The sequence below is a fragment of the Oenanthe melanoleuca genome, chromosome 14 (assembly GCF_029582105.1).
Source record: "Oenanthe melanoleuca isolate GR-GAL-2019-014 chromosome 14, OMel1.0, whole genome shotgun sequence".
NCBI lineage: Eukaryota > Metazoa > Chordata > Aves > Passeriformes > Muscicapidae > Oenanthe > Oenanthe melanoleuca.
The window spans coordinates 2,348,921-2,364,825 of record NC_079348.1 but is presented as its reverse complement, the minus strand read 5'-3'; the positions used below and the strand labels follow the sequence as shown (position 1 = coordinate 2,364,825).

General features: G+C 37.4%; 1 protein-coding gene across 2 annotated transcripts in view; it reads left to right on the top strand.

Annotated features, from left to right (window-relative positions):
* LMTK2 (lemur tyrosine kinase 2) overlaps positions 1 to 15,905 on the top strand; it is a 37,527-nt gene that overhangs the window by 10,463 nt on the left and 11,159 nt on the right. For both annotated transcript variants that reach the window (XR_008841639.1, XM_056503762.1), the window contains exons 2-9: positions 1,378 to 1,502; positions 2,303 to 2,447; positions 4,187 to 4,260; positions 4,816 to 4,934; positions 5,637 to 5,724; positions 10,688 to 10,821; positions 13,886 to 13,970; positions 14,546 to 14,667. Coding sequence is in view for 1 of the 2 variants with exons in the window: in XM_056503762.1 (XP_056359737.1) it covers positions 1,378 to 1,502; positions 2,303 to 2,447; positions 4,187 to 4,260; positions 4,816 to 4,934; positions 5,637 to 5,724; positions 10,688 to 10,821; positions 13,886 to 13,970; positions 14,546 to 14,667 (892 nt within the window). In the remaining variant the exon portion in view is untranslated. The remainder of the gene's footprint in view (positions 1 to 1,377; positions 1,503 to 2,302; positions 2,448 to 4,186; positions 4,261 to 4,815; positions 4,935 to 5,636; positions 5,725 to 10,687; positions 10,822 to 13,885; positions 13,971 to 14,545; positions 14,668 to 15,905) is intronic.

The following is a 15,905-nucleotide window of genomic DNA, read 5'->3' as shown; positions in this document are numbered from 1 at the left end:
TATTTGCTTATTTGTTGCATTGATAATATTCCTAATTTTGCAGGAAATGTGACCCTCTGGAAGTGTGCTGACACACTTCAAAGCAGGGTTTTCATTAAGCCAGTTTAGTCTTTACATGTAATTAAAATAAGTAAATATTCTGTCAGTGTTCAGTGGAACATGATGAAAAGCTTTTTCTGCAAATCTCTCAATTTTTGCAGTTTTTTGATGGTTTAAGAGATAGGTGGACAAGTTTGTGTGTCCCTTAACTAGTGATGAACTTCTGCTTTTCTTATTTTTGAGGCTTCATTTACACTGTGTCCTGTTGCCAGACATTCCCATTGATAATTCAAATGCTCTGTAAAATCCAGTCAGTCCAGGTCACCTGACATTGTTAAACTCTGGTAGTGATGTAATAGCTAAATATATTTTAATCAGATGTGGTCCAACTACTCCTCTGATCCCTGTGGCAATACCTGTTTGTTTCTTTTCTGTTTGAAAAGAAACAGCAACAACAAAAACAACTCCTTGAGATGTGTGCTCTGGTCTCCTAGGGAACCACATGTCTTTGTTCTCTACTGAAGATGAAAACAGGGATGAAAATATGTTTAATACCTCTGGCAATAACTTAAGGTTTTTCTAAAATGCCTTTTGAGGCTTCTAAAATGCCATTTGAGGCTTTTGATCCTGTGAGTAATAACCTGACTTAATCTCAGGAAATGTGCTGTGGAATGTTTATATATAAAATTTTGGAAAATTGTTTGGAAGTGTTTGTAAAACAGCTAGAAATCTGACGTTCTTCAAATGAAGACAAATCACCTAGTGAATCACAAGGAACAGAAATGGTGTGGAGTTGATTTACATCCATTGCACTTGTAACAGCAACTTGTGTGTATGGCAGACTGTCACAAATGTATTTATTGAGAGAGTACTGTCCTATAGTGGTATTTTACATTTGTGTGCAGTTTAGGTGAGGATTTCTTCTAGCTGCCTGTTCTTGTAGGTCAGGTGTTTTAGCTAATGGGAAATGTCTTCCAAAAGAGCAGATTTCTACTCTGTGTTTGGATATTTGTATAAATTTATTGACTTACTGACTGGGAACAGAATCCCAAGGCTTGGTGTTAGCACTGTTCATCATAAACTTCAGTAAATCACATTGGCTGAGGCCTCTTGGCTGGAATCAAGTAAGTCCAGGATGGTGCAGGCAGGTGGTGAAGCATAGATCTATTTTGTCAGTTTGTCCTTTCTGTTCAATTTCTTCTTAGGTTTGATCACATCCATGGGATTAAATGTTCAGACTCCCATTTTAAGACAATTGCAGGTGGATAATATGTTTTGAAGGAACTTCCCAGGGTGCTAAATGTATTTATATAATGCTGTATCCATGTTTATTTCTAGGAGAAGGAGCTACAGCTGAAGTTCCCTCATCTTTTGTGATTCTGTCTCTGTGCACTCTGGTAGTCCTGGTCATTCTGCTGGCAAACTGTGTCTCCTGCTGTAAAGACCCTGAGATAGATTTCAAGGTAAGACCTGAAGTTATCAATGTGTGTACAAGTGATGTTCTCAGCTGCATCCAGAACTTTTAATTAGTTGTGCTACTACTCTGCAGTGTCACTGTACATCCTCTCTTCTGAAACAGCTAGTGACTGATGCAGCTGTATATTTTAACTAATTGCTCCCTGCTGCAGTAAGGATCTTTAATGCCTTTTCAAAATAATAACTAGCCATCAGGACCAGTAGTAAAAGTTGCACCTTTGAGACAATTCTGCTGTAAAGAACTTTTTTGTTGTTTTTCTGTGTTTTCTTTTGTTTTTCTTGGTCTGCAGGTGGGGTTTAGGACACTCCTGTCAAATAAGAATACTGAAGATGCAAATCTGCTGTAGCAAAACACTTGAGAAATTGTCATTATAGAATTATTACTTTTGGAACATTTGTAATTAGTGTTCCTAAAATTGAGATTTGCTCTCATTTTTAAATGGACAATATTTGGCCTCAGCAGTCCATGGTAATTCATTCAAAGCCAGGGCTTGCATTTAAATTAAAATCATAACAAAGCAAAAAAACCAACAACACCAACAAAACCCAAACCACCATACCCACAAAAACCCAACTAAAACAAAAACCCCTTGATTATTAAAAGCAGTGCTTTGATCTCTTTAAGACAGCAATTAATGGAAAATAAGGAGTAGAACACTGAATATCTGTCACTATCCTTGGAAAAAAGCTAAGCTTCCTTAGCAGTGCTCATTCAAACTGAAAGAAATGTATTAGTGCTTATTTAAAGGCAAGGTTCAGCTTGTTTACTAAGACTTCTTTTGTTTAGGAATTCGAAGATAACTTTGATGATGAAATAGATTTTACACCTCCAGCAGAAGACACTCCATCTGTTCAGTCTCCAGCAGAAGTGTTTACTCTTTCAGTTCCCAATATTGCTTTACCAACTCCCTCCCAGTTTCCATCTCGTACAGGTAAAATAGTGATTTTCAGTGCAAAAACAAAATTAGGCATTTTCAGTGTCTAAAATGGAGTGTGGCTGATTGTTTGACTTTACTGTAATAAATAACTTCTTACAAATTTCCATAAACTCCATAAACTGAGCCAATATATTTTGTGGGTAAAGGATAAAAGGGGAAATATTACTTCCAAGATGTTAATCTGTGGCAGGATAAGAGAGCTTAAGAGAACAAAACTGCCTTACAGCCCCCTCTCTAGATTGCTGTCATTGTATTTCTGTATACCTAAAGGGTTTGAAGTACTCTGGCATTTGTGACTTCTGGTCTTTAGTGGTTTTCTTCATGGCTAAGTTGTCATTGGATTTTAACCACCATCCTCAGACAGGAGGAAGAGTGAATCCTTTACTTGACAGCAGTGCTGCTGTTCAGCTGCATCACTTTTTCGGTGGCACTGTAGACTATTTGTGCAGTAAATGTGATCTTGGTAAGACAGAGTATTAGGTTTCATCTCCCTGTGTGGACAGGGTTTTGGAATGTATTCTTTAAAATTCAGTTTTTGTAAAAGGAAACTTAAGTGTCTTATCATATTATAGGCAGAGTTTAGCCTAAAGTAATTACTCTCATACTGTGCTATTCAGAATTTCACAGAATTTTGCATACTACTTGTGTTGTTTGATCATTAGATGTTCAGGGAAGTTTCTAGTAAAATTCCTGTACAAATTTCAAGAAACTGTCAGTGTGACTTTAATACAAGTGACACAGTTGTACAAATGACTCAGTATTTTAAAGAGCTCAGAAAAATTGAGTGAAAAGTTTTATGTCTGCTCTTCTGTGTAGCCATAATGGTTAAAATGAAGCTGTCACAAGAAGTGTTTTACCAGAAGTAAGGCAATGTGCCTGAGTACTTGGCTAAAATGTGGTGGCACTGCTGTGGCCTTCACCATGCTTAGGAGCACATTGACAGTGAATTATACAGCTCTGGCTCTTCCAGCACAAGAATACTGCTCTAAATGTAGTTTATGGAAATAAATTGTGGGCTAGAATTCTCAGACAAGAAAAGGCTTTGTTTATGTCAATTAGTGTTCCTGACCAGTTGGGCAGCGGAGGGATCAACACTGCTGAATCTCTTCTGGTGAATGAGGTCTGCTATTGTTACTGCCCATCCTCTGCCAAGATCTGGGTTTTCTTTTCTATCCTCCTCTCTGGGCTTCTATGTGAAGTATTTTTAGTTGAAAAATGTCCTCCTTCCAGATGGTAGCTACAAGTAGGGCAATTGGGCTGAAGAATAAAGCAACAAAACCTTCTCTCTTAAAATGGTAACTCTACATAACTGTAAAATGTTGAGATGTACAAACAATGAGTTTTGTCTTGGGTTTTCTATTTCATTTACATAGGAGCCTTTTGTAGGTAGGTTATTTTCTCTACACAGCTACAGGCTGTAATACACTTCTATATTGGAAGAACTTAGTCTTTTTGCTTTCTTTGCTGAGTGTGTTAAAAACCTGTAAGTTCTCTTTTCACCAGGACAGTTGCTGTGGTTTTGTTGGGGGTGTGTTCTGGTGTAGTTTAGTGCTATTGTCACAACATTACCTTCCTACTTTATGTGCATCTGGGTAGGGTTTAGTGCTTGGGCTGAATGTGTGCACCCAGTTGGGAATAAATCTTGTAGAAGCTTGCATTATTTCCTCAGCAGTTGCTAACTTTGGCCATCTGAGTGGTTTGATACGTGACACGTTTGTTTCGTTGTGTGACAGATGGATCAAAGTCTCAAGTTGCACGTCAGAGTCTAAACTACATCCAGGAAATTGGAAATGGCTGGTTTGGAAAGGTGAGGAATTCTCTCTTCATATTGCACAGATTGAGGCCTATTCCCAGCTGACTGGACCTCTGTATCTACTTTAAAATGGTACTAAAAAAACCCAACACCCAAAAAACAAAACAAACAAAAAAACTAAAAACAACAACAACAACAAAAAAAACCCACATAGAAACATTTAAGTTGAAATTAGGTATTTCCTTGCATGCATTTTTTAGCTGTAATCACAGCACTAATATGTGCTTTTAAAATTTACCTGTAGATTCTTACTAGAGACTAATGAGACATTTCACTTCTATGGATTTGATTTAATACACTCCTGTTTTTACTGATTCTTTTTAGAAAAAAAGTAAATAATGATCTTCACTAGGAAACATGTTTTCTGGAAGCTGACGTGTAGATCAGTTTCAAGAGTTAAGTATGTGTATTTAATTATCAAAGTTCTGTTTGTGTTTGTTAAAAAGCCAGAGAATTTTTCCTGCAACATGTTTTTAGTTCTTGTTTTTCATTGCAGGAAGACTACAAATGTTTTTTCCCCTCTTATTAAAGGCACCATCTCTCTTTCAGGTTCTCCTTGGGGAGATCTACACAGGCACTAGTGTATCAAGAGTAATAGTGAAGGAGTTAAAGGCAAGTGCAGGTCCCAAGGAGCAAGAACAATTCTTAAGAAATGGAGAACCATATTAGTAAGTAATGTTTGACAGCTTTGTTCTGCTGCAGAGAAATGATGGCTATTGCTTTTGTTCAGTGTTATTGTCTCTACTTGCCATCCCATATAACTGTAATGTTTGTCTTTAAAATGTGATGTCCACTCAACCCAAAGTGAGCAAAAGTTGTGTTCGCATAACTTAGTGTGCTTTACCTTGCATGGATGTGCTATAAAGGATTGGTCAGTGAAGAGCTTTCTCTTCTTGGTGCTTTTTAATGTGCTGGCTATATTTGCATTTAGGCTTATGTTGTTGGCAGTTGTCAGAAGAAATTTTGTGCCTTCTGCTGCATTGGCACAAGTGGTTTTGGAGCAGTTTAGGAAAAGTAACTGATCTGGCTGGGAACTAACCAGGCTAAAAAAAGGTTTATCTTTTAGCCAGCTCTGTACCTTGATGTAGTTCATGAGTTGCATGCTTTTATTTTTGGGGTGAAGGGTGGTGGGAGGATGGGTGTGACTCTCATGTGGCAATCCTGGCTTTTGTGGGTTTGAGATCCTCTGAGTTTTGGCTGCTGTCAGTGATACACTTCAGTTACAAAGGTACAAATGGAATCCCTTTGGTACTTGCACCTTCTGTTCCTGCCACCCCTCCAATGTTATGTGTTGAAACTTCTGGTAGGGATTTCAGTGTGTTGAATTCTACTGTGATCTTCCTGGCTTTAACTGTATTTTTTCACTCCAGCATTCTTCAGCATCCAAATGTTCTCCAGTGTATTGGGCAATGTGTGGAAGCCATTCCTTATCTCCTAGTTTTTGAGTTCTGTGACTTGGTAAGTACAGTTTTGCTACTGTGGAATTTTCTTTTAAACTCGGGTGCAAAAATCTGCTTCTAGTTGCTTCAGGCAATTTAAATTACTTAGCATGAACTTGAGTTTTTGGAGAAATATCAATTAATCTGTGACCTTAAATAACTATATTTTTCCTTGCTGCTCTTTTGCTCAATTGTATTAGCTGTGGTAAATTAATGAGGCAGAATTGCTGATAAAATCCTTCTTTTCCAAATGGAAGAAATGCCTGAACTTTTTAAGTGACTGATCAAAGTGAAATGTTCTGGGTTTGTTAACAATTAAAAACTCTGTGCCTAAGGTTAACATAAGCTTTTTCATAGTTTTTCAATGTAGAAATAGAATACTACTTACTGGTTTTTAAATCTGCTATTCAAATTGTAGTTTCTTAAAGTGGTTTCTGGAAAGAGAGTTGGATTTCATAGAGCCTATCAGATATACATCCAAATCAGATTTAATTGCTGCCATGTTTTCAAATAGTTATGTGATGTAATCCAACTTTAAATTTGAAGATGGAATAGCTTTTAAAGATTGCCCTACTTTAAGTGTACAGGAAAAAATAATATCCTTGTTTGATGCCTGATTATTTATGCCAGAAGTTGTCATGATCCTGCAGAGTAATCTGGAAAGGATTTTACTTAAAGGGATAGAATAGATTTTCACTTTAACTGGGGGCAGTAAGCTTGACAGTTAAAGTGGTAGTCTTACAAATTTGAGTGTAGTTAGGCAATTTCTTTGGAATGGAAAATAAATGTCTGGGCTCATTATTCTATTCCAAGTGAACTAAAACTTGGTTTTAGAAAATTATATATTACAGACAGTTAAACATAACATTCATATTAAAGTCTGGCTCACTTAAAGAGCTCTTACTTGGTAGAGCTGAGTATGTCCTGGACATGATGGTATTTTTGTCTTTTTGCACACAAATACTCAGGGGCTGGGCAGGCAGGATAATGTTCCCTTTGCAGTTTGATGCAGAGACTGGGCCAAGTGGGCAGCTCAGAATCCCTGTACATCACTAATTTTTGTTGTGGTCCAGGGCTGGAGTGGGAGGTGGCAATGTTGGAGTAAATGCAGAGAAGAGACAGGTCGGAAAGACTGTGAAGGAAGCATGATAGAATAGAAGATGTGGCTGAATAGCGTTTTCTAGGAAAAAGGTTTTTAAGGTCAGGAATCTTTTTGTCACTGCAGTTGGAATGGCAGTTATTTGGATTTTTTAGACTTCTAGTAATTGTTGTCAAAGCTCCTTTTGTACTTTTTTCCTCTGAAATTGAATGAATTGGGGTGCACAGAGGTGCTTCCAAAACACACAGGAGTGATTCTTCAGCAGAAAAAGCATAAGGGCAGGTGGAACTTAAGTGGTTGGCTAAAGGTTCCAGTGTCTGTGGTGACAATTTGTTCAAATGGGAAGGATGAGAAACATGGTCCTGTTCAGCTGCCAGTGGTTTAGTGCTGAGCTAAAGCTCTTTCCCTTATGGTGGTTCTATGTATGCCCAACAAAGTAAACTTATTTTAATCCCTTGTACTTTTGTGTTTAAGAATTCAATAGTTCTGAATAGACATGGCAAGAAGATGAGCTGTTGGATAGGAAGTTTTAATATCTACAGGTGACAAGTTCTTTTGAGGCTCACGTGGCAGTGTTGACCTTGTTTAGCAAATGTAGCATACTAAGTAACAAAAAATGTGGCTGTTCTGCTGACCAACACAGTCCGGAGGGTACAGAGGTTGTTTTATTCACACTTCTTCAAACTCGTAGCCTATCACAGTGTGTTCTCCTTTTGCTACTTCTCTTGCTTGGCTTTGTAGCCTTTTTAGGGCCAGTTGACCTTGTCTTGGCTGCTCAGGCAGCCCTGTTGGATTATCAGTTCCCAGACTCCTTGGCATTGAAAGGTCTCGATCAGAGGCACTGGAAACTAGTGCAGAGAAACCAGAGCTGTCAGGGTGGCAATGCTGAATGTCAGGCAGGCTGGCTTACTTGTTTTTTTGGCCACAGAAACTTCTGATACATTTCTGTTGCACAAGATTGCTGGTAGCCCCTGCAAGAACTGCTTGGTTAACATTTAGTCTATTTTACAATGTAATCCAAGTTGCTTTGTATCCCTTGCTTTGCAGAGCTGGGAAAGAAGACATCAGTTGGACATAAGTGATTCAAGGCATTAAATTCTATGCTTTTCCTGTGTTAAAATTATTTAGAAAATAGTAAATATAATAAGAAATGCTCTAAAAGGTCTCACAGCCCCTTTCTCTGTATTAGTTGCATTGTATATTGGTGCAGTCTCCTATGAATAGTTAACTGTTCACTGTTAAACGTTGTAGAATGATGCCAAGTTAAAAATAGTGGTAGCTGTCTTATTAACTTTAATATATTACTCAGCCCTGTGCATGGCCAGCATTTTGTCAGCACAGCAAATCCTCTAATGGATTGACATAATTTATGAGTAAAAGGAAAGTTATTCAAATGTGGAAGTTGCATGTATATTGTGAGGCTGATTTGCCTATCAAATTCTTAGAGAAATTCTTCAAGTCTTGCAATTCCCTGGGCAGATGAGATCAGCAGGATGCAGTATTTGCCTGGAGTGCTCTGTAGCTTACTTTAGGGATGTTGCTGTTAGGGGAAGGTGTCTGCTTGCAGTGATTGGTTCTTTTTTTAATTACTGCCACTTGAAAGCATGTTCTCATCAAAAAAGAATCTTTGCAGTGAAAACTTCATCATCAAAGAGTTCAGTGAATCTATTTAATGATCATGGTCAATATGGATATGAGCCAAAGAACAGATTTATCAGTGGTGTGTGGTTTAACAATAACGGGGGAATTTGTCACTTTATGACAACTTAGAATGTGTTCAGTAGATGTAATTTGGTAACTGCTTCATATTTTTAAAACCATCATCAGTTTTAAAACCATCAGTGCATTCTGGTTAGAAAGTTGTGTCAACCATTTGGGTGTTCAGATGAACCCAATATGAAAATTGCAATAAAAAGGCTGCTGAAGGGTACTGTGCCCCCAACTTCTGGCTGTTACAGAGAAAAGGTATATTAAAATACTTACCAAAATGGCTGAAGTGAGAAGGAAGGGAAGAAAGGCAAAATTTAGTTCTTCATGGAATCCCATGAGAGGAGGGAAAAGGCAGAGTGGCAGAGGAGGTTGGAGAGAAAGTAGAGCCTTCCTCAAGCATGATTGAGCTTTTTATATTTAGATGTCTCTGCAGTGAATTTTGCAGAACTGCATTTATTCAGATATATATAACCTTTGATATTTACTGTGTTAAAAAGTCTGTCAATAAAGGGCCATTTTGTGGCTCTCAAAATAGTGCAGGGATAATGTTGCTGTGTTGCTACTGTCTGCTTTTAGGCAGGGAAGCATCATAGGATAATTCAGGCTAGCAAGGAGCTCAGGAGGTCTCCAGCCTCCTGTTCAAAGCAGTATTGTCCTGAGGTCAGACTGGATTCCTCAGGACTTTGTCCAGCTGAATCCTGAAAACATCCACGGATGGAAACTGCCTGTTCTTTCTGGGCAGCCTGCACTTCTGTTCATGTCCTTTTGTGAAAAACTGTTTTCCTTACATTAATGTGACCATTTTCACCCCAGTTTGGTGCAAACAATGTCCTTTTAAAGCAATACCAAAAATACCTATTTTATATTTTTAGCTTTGATTGTAACCTTAATTAGACCAGAATGGGAACATAGAACCAGTATGTTTCAAGGTGCTGGATTTAAAATTGGTTTTCCCACAAAAATATGTGCCTACATGAATAATTTACTAAATAAGGGATGTCACACAGCACTGCTGTTACCAATGCATTTTAAAATTATAAAGTAATTCCTATGTGCATTTCAGGCATCCTAGGAACTTAATCCACCTGGGACAAGCCCTAAGCAAGCAGTTGCTGTTTGAATGAATGACAATTTTAGAGTTTGATTTTCTTCAGGCTCTTGCTGCCACCTACAGTCAGCTCAGCTGGGTGTTCAGGGCTTTGCATTCCTTGGGTTCTGCCATTTGGAACCTGCATGTGTTATAAACACTGTTCCTTTCCTAATTGTTTGGAACTCTGCTCTGGCAAGAGCTTCCTGGCCCAGGATTTGGGAAGACAGTGGGCATGGACAGAGCCCAGGATGTTGTGCTGGTGAAACAAGTTGTGATATATGTTGTGCAGTCTCAATACAGAAATGCCTTTAAAATAATTTGCTTTCAGCAAGTCTGTATTTTAAATAACAAAAATACAGGACTGCTGGGTTAAAAGTCAGACTGTAAGAAAATGAACAACAATGGCATGAGAAAGTTGTTCTTTTCACTTGCTTGGATTCTCTTGCTGCATAAGTCTTCCTTTTCCTGAATGTTTGGACAGTATTCAATTATTTTCCTCTATTTCAAAGCTGTTCTTTTTTTAGTAATTTATGGAGTGCTTCTATGGGCTCATTAATTATGTGTCTATTTCTCAGCATTGTCTGGGTTCAGTAAAACTGCTTCCATCATCAGAATTCTCTGACTGGAATGGGCTGTATTACCATTCTTTTTATATAGAAAGCTCTGGTGATCTGGCAATGTCTGAAACTCTCTTCTCTAGCTCTCCCTTCCAGCCCCTTACAAATTCTAGACAGACAGCTTTGCTGATTTAGAGCTCTTGAAAACTCATCTTGCTTAAAAGCAGGGGCTCATCAAACTGGTTTTTTTAATGGAAGTTATTAATACATGACAGGTTTTATGTGGCAGTCTGATCTAGGATGTTAATTACTAAATGATTAGATTAAAAACCCTTAAGAACAATACCATATGCCTTAGATGACTTTTTTAAGATCCTTTATGGAGACTGGAAACTTGAGGAGCATTATTTTATTGAGCATAAATGTGGTAAATAAATAATGTGGTTATTTGGATCTTTATTAAAAATAAATTTTTCATACTCAACCAACATATAAGGCTAATAAATATCTTCAACTTTTTTTACAGGGTGACCTGAAAACTTACATCTGCAATGAGCAGGAGCACATTAAAGGAGAGTCTCAGATAATGCTGCTGCAGAGAATGGCGTGTGAGATCGCCGCCGGCCTCGCTGTGATGCACAAACACAACTTTGTGCACAGGTGGGCTCAGTCAAAATGCACTCTGAAATTCATCTGGGGATTTTCATTAAAATCCAGGGGTATTGGAGACCCTGTTTCCACATGTGAAATAGCCTGAGGCATGAAGGTGTGATGCTCATGCAGGTGCTAATTGAGCTGCAGTGGTGTGGTATTCCAGCTCCACCTGCCTGAAAGCTGATCACCTGCTCCTTGGGTTTGCCCATAGAACACAACCTGCTGCCAAGCCAGTCCACGTGTAGTTGTTTGATGAATTCATGGCCAAGTCAAATTAATTGTGTTTATTGTGGAGGGAGGGATGTTAAAATTTAGTTAGAATGAATCTTACCTGCTGTGAATTTTTATTAGATTGTGGAAATTTAGAACTTCTCTTTGGTAATGTTACCTGTGTTACTAAAAATGGAAAAAAGCTCCCTTTCTAATGCAGTAAGGAGGAAGCTGAGTTTAAATGGAAAATCTGACTGAAAGGGGTATTCTCTCACTGAATTGTTGTTCATGTAACCTTTAAATCTTCACTAAAGGAAGTAGTCAGATTTCAAAGTAACCATGCTAGGAGAAGAATCTTCCCATTGGGTGAAATGCTAGATTTATTTTTAATTAATATTATTATTTTTAATTAAAATTAATATAGCCAAAACTGAAAGAATGGTGGTAGTTGCAAAAAGCAGGGAAAATTTATTCATGAAACAAATTGCCCAGAAAAATAAGAGTTTTTTTTTTTCTTTAAATGTAAAGGTGCTAAGGAACTGGAAGTCATTAACATCTAAAATGATTAAAATATTAAAGAGTGCTTTTTCTCCAAATGTGGCTTACCTGATGAAACCTTGGGTCATAAGACAGTTACTTAGTCTGTTCTCTGCTGCAGAACCAGCACTTGCATCACCCTTTCAGCAAGTCAGGAATTTGTGTTGGAGCTTATCAATGCACATCTTGCTGCTTAGGGAAGGCAGAGACCTTGTGTTCAGGGAGAAATGAACTCTCAAACCTAAGTCTTAAAAGGTGCAGCAGCAAAACCCTGAAAAAACCCCAAAGCCTGGACTCAGCTGGTGGCTGATGAACAGAGCTCTTCTCTTTCCCCTTGTAACAATTCCAAATGACTTGAAGGTAATACCAGTTGTACCTGTTTAATGGAGGGGCCAGTTTCTTGTCTTGCAGCAGCATGGCTCTGTAGATATTAAATTTAACAGTACCTTTTCAGTGAAATACAGATAAACTTGGTAAATAATTAATCTGTGGATCTGCAAGATTCTCATTGTAATGTTTACTTCTAGCAACACTATCCTGATGCTGTCAGAGTAAGTGGTAAAGCTCCAGCATCAGTGATTTTGTTGTTAGTGGTAAATTCAAGCAGCCAACAATTTTTCTCTTCCAGGATATTTATTTAAACAGTATAAAACAATCTGGCAAGCTCTGGGACATACTTGAAAGTTATAGATGTGTTTCTGACCTGTGTAGTTCAGTTACTCTGGAAAGGAAAACATCCTCATCTTTCTTTGTAGCAGACAAGCTGTGGCTTTGATCATTTGTACTTCAGAGACTTTTTTAAGCCAACAGAAGCAAAGGTAGAGTTCTTCCAGGGCACTTAATTTCCTGGTCCCCTCTGTGAAACTGAGAAGTGAAATATTTGAGCAGTTAGTCTGCTGAGCTCTTTGCTGTCGAAGCCACAGTTCCAGGTTCATTAAACTTCTATAAATTTCTGAGTTTGTATGATGGGTTTCCTAAAACTGCTTCTTTGTATTATTACAGCAGCACTGCTGTTTTGTGAGTATTTATGGTCTGGTTTATGGTAGAAACTAGAAACAAATTCTGTGTCTGTTAAAGAGCTTTGTGATTTGTTTATTGGAGGACTTCTATGAAATACATTACTTTTTGTGTTGGTCTTTTTCAAAGACTGTAGTTCTGGTTTATGTGTAAAGTATGGGTTTGTTACTTAAGGAACTAAACTGTAGGTGCAAGATGTTACTGGTTGCTCAGTATCATATTATAAATTATTATTTAAACCTGATGTAAATTGCTGATAGATTTTGCTTATAAGAATTAAAATGCAAGCCATGCAGTGATAGGTATGAAGAGGGATGACATCACTGTAGCATGTGAACAGCCCACATCATCTCCATGAGAGGATTGTGAGCAGAATGAAATAACTGCATGTAAATGCTGTGTGTAGTTTGAATGCTTAAGAGTCTACACCACTGCTCTAGAGAAGTGACTGCAGCTTGAACTTTTTTATACAGAGCAGCATAATAGTCTAGGGTTTTTTAAAAAGTGATTGCCTTGTCACTGTGTTCAGTTTTCTTTGGATTCCAGATTGCAGAGTCTGCTTAGCTCTGACTCTAAACAGATTCTCCTTTGAAGCAGTGGGAGTGCCCAAGGGAAATCACAACCTTTTGGCCACAAAAGAAATCTTGTCCAATAAGTCCTCTCTAAGGAGAAACCCTATCAGTGTTTGTTTTTTCTGGAAGTGATGAATGTTTGTATAGAACTGTAGTGGTCACAGTATTCCAGTGAGATATGGAATCATTTGCTGGCATGTGTAGGTTCTTAATAAAAACATAAGCAACAATAAAACTCTTATTGTTTGGTTTAGGTCACAACTGCACTTCAGAAATTATTCTCCCTGTGCCTGGGTTTGCACTGCATATGAGTTAGTCTTTCAGAGTGCATGGACTGGTTTAATTTCCTCAGAAGAGGATCAGAAAGGAGCTGCAGAAGCTCCAGGAACACACCCTCCTTGCACCCAGCTTGCCTCAGCCTTCAGCAGGATGTAGGTCCATGGGATCAGCCTCCAGCTCATGCACAGAGGGTTACTGAAGTGTATCTAAAGTGGGTGCTGAATCCTTAGCATTGTTTTGTGTTTCTGGTCTGCTCCTGTTACTTACAGCTGTAACCTGTAACTCTGCTAAGTCCTTGATTTTTAGATTCTAAGTTTTTAAAAAATAGTTTTCTTGGTTTTTCATTTGGTACTTTGAACTGTGACCTGACTATTGAAGAATTGTCACTTCTGTTGTCTGAATTTGCACTGCAGACCTCCTGGCTTGTCTCACTGTTTATTTGCTTGCATTTGCAGTGACTTGGCCTTACGGAATTGCTTCCTGACATCTGATTTAAATGTCAAAGTAGGAGATTATGGTATAGGATTCAGTAGGTACAAGGTAAGTTAATCTTGTCATGGACCACTTTTAATGGATTTGGGGGCCAAGTCACAACAAGCATGCTTAAAAGTTGTAAATTGATACTAGATTGTCCTTTATTTGAATAATGAACTTTCAAAGTATTACTGGCAAATACCTATAGCAGGTTCATAGAGATGAGTAGTTTCTGCTTTGAGAATCTTCTAAATCTACTCTTTTTTGGCCCTATTTACAGTTGTCCTACAGTATGAACAAAGTAATTTTAATGTGTTTTAAGGACACATTTAAAAGAAAAGTTCAAATTTCTTAATAAAATATTAAAATATATCAAGAAAGTGAAAAGTTAAAGACATTAATTAAAACATTTTGTAAGTACCAAACCTTAAACAAGAAATTGGCATTTGAGTTTCTGCCATGCAGTGACCAGTGAATGATTTTCCTCCATAGCATTATTCTCTGCTCCTTGGGGAAAATGGGATTCTTTTTTTAAATTCTAATTTTTTACATAGGCATCACATAAAAAATTGGAAGTTGATCCAATGTATGTTCAGCCTTTTTATGTTTTATTTTTTTCTTCATTTTGATCAATAATTTAGGAAGATTATATTGAGACAGATGAGAAGAAACTTGTTCCTCTACGATGGACTGCACCTGAGTTAGTAACAAGTTTTCAAGACAGACTGTTATCAGCAGAGCAAAATAAATACAGTAACATATGGTATGTAGAAGACTTTAAAAAATTTCAATGAGAGATTTATAAACATATTTTCAAATGTTACATGAAGGAGTAAATTATATTTAAATTAACCTGATGCATTAGATGTACAGTGGGTTAATCTCTGTAAACCTGAAACTATATCCTGCTTTGGAAAGGTGTTTAGAAATCTGTTGAGAGAAAGTTGAAGCAGGCAAAAATATTTAGCAGAATAGTAGGTATTTATATTAATAAAAATATCTTCAGATGTTTACAAAGGAATGATAAATGATTTTTCCAAGAATAAGTAGCTGTGAGTGACATAAAAAGCTGAACCCACTAGAGCCTGATGAAGTTCAATTGTAGAACAATGGCATTTTAATTAAAATGCTGAGTTCTTGCTGCAGCATTTGAGAGCAGCAATTAACTGATGGTTTCTGCTGCCAAAGAGCTGGTAGACAATGGCTGGTAAACTCTTGAAGATGAACGTTTTTGAAATTGCTAAGTTCCACTTCATTTCTCAAGCCCCAAGAAATTTGGATAATGGAAACTGTGGATTAGGCTAACATTTGTGAAAACATTGTAGTTAATTCTTGCTTTATATTTGAAGGATATTAAATACTGAACTAGACTTTGGTGTTTTAAAAGTAAGGTTGCAGAAAGCAAGTGGAGTATATAGAAATGGCAAATTTCTATAAAATTTGAATGTAAAATATAAAAACTAATTTGTTTCTATCCTCCAAGGAGGATTCCTCAGCTCATACCATTCATCTAGACTACAAGCAGCCAGGGTCTTAAGGTTTCCAACTTGTATTTCAGTGCCTCTTATGCAGAGCTGCTTTGAGCAGGTTTGGATTAGTTGATTCCAGACACCCCTTCCAATCTAAATTACTCTAAGTGCAGAGTCATTTACTTTGCATTTTGAGCACAGAAAGATTCCCTGAAGATTAGCATTGACTGTAATCAGTGAAAATGTGATTAGCGGTGGGTGCAGTACAGATGCAGCACTGAACAGAGGCAACTTTTGACCACTGCAGCTTGACAATAAGGAATTCTATGAACTCTGGAGCAAAGATGACTTTTCTAGCAGTTTGACCTCTAAATGCAATTTCTCATGAAACTTTTTCTCTTCTGTTGGACTAACTGTAAGGTTTTTTTAATCTCATTTCTATACACCATGTTAAAAATATAAATTTTTAAAATTTTTAAATTGTTGAAAAGATATATTTTATTATATGTGGGGGTTTTCCATAATCAATAAT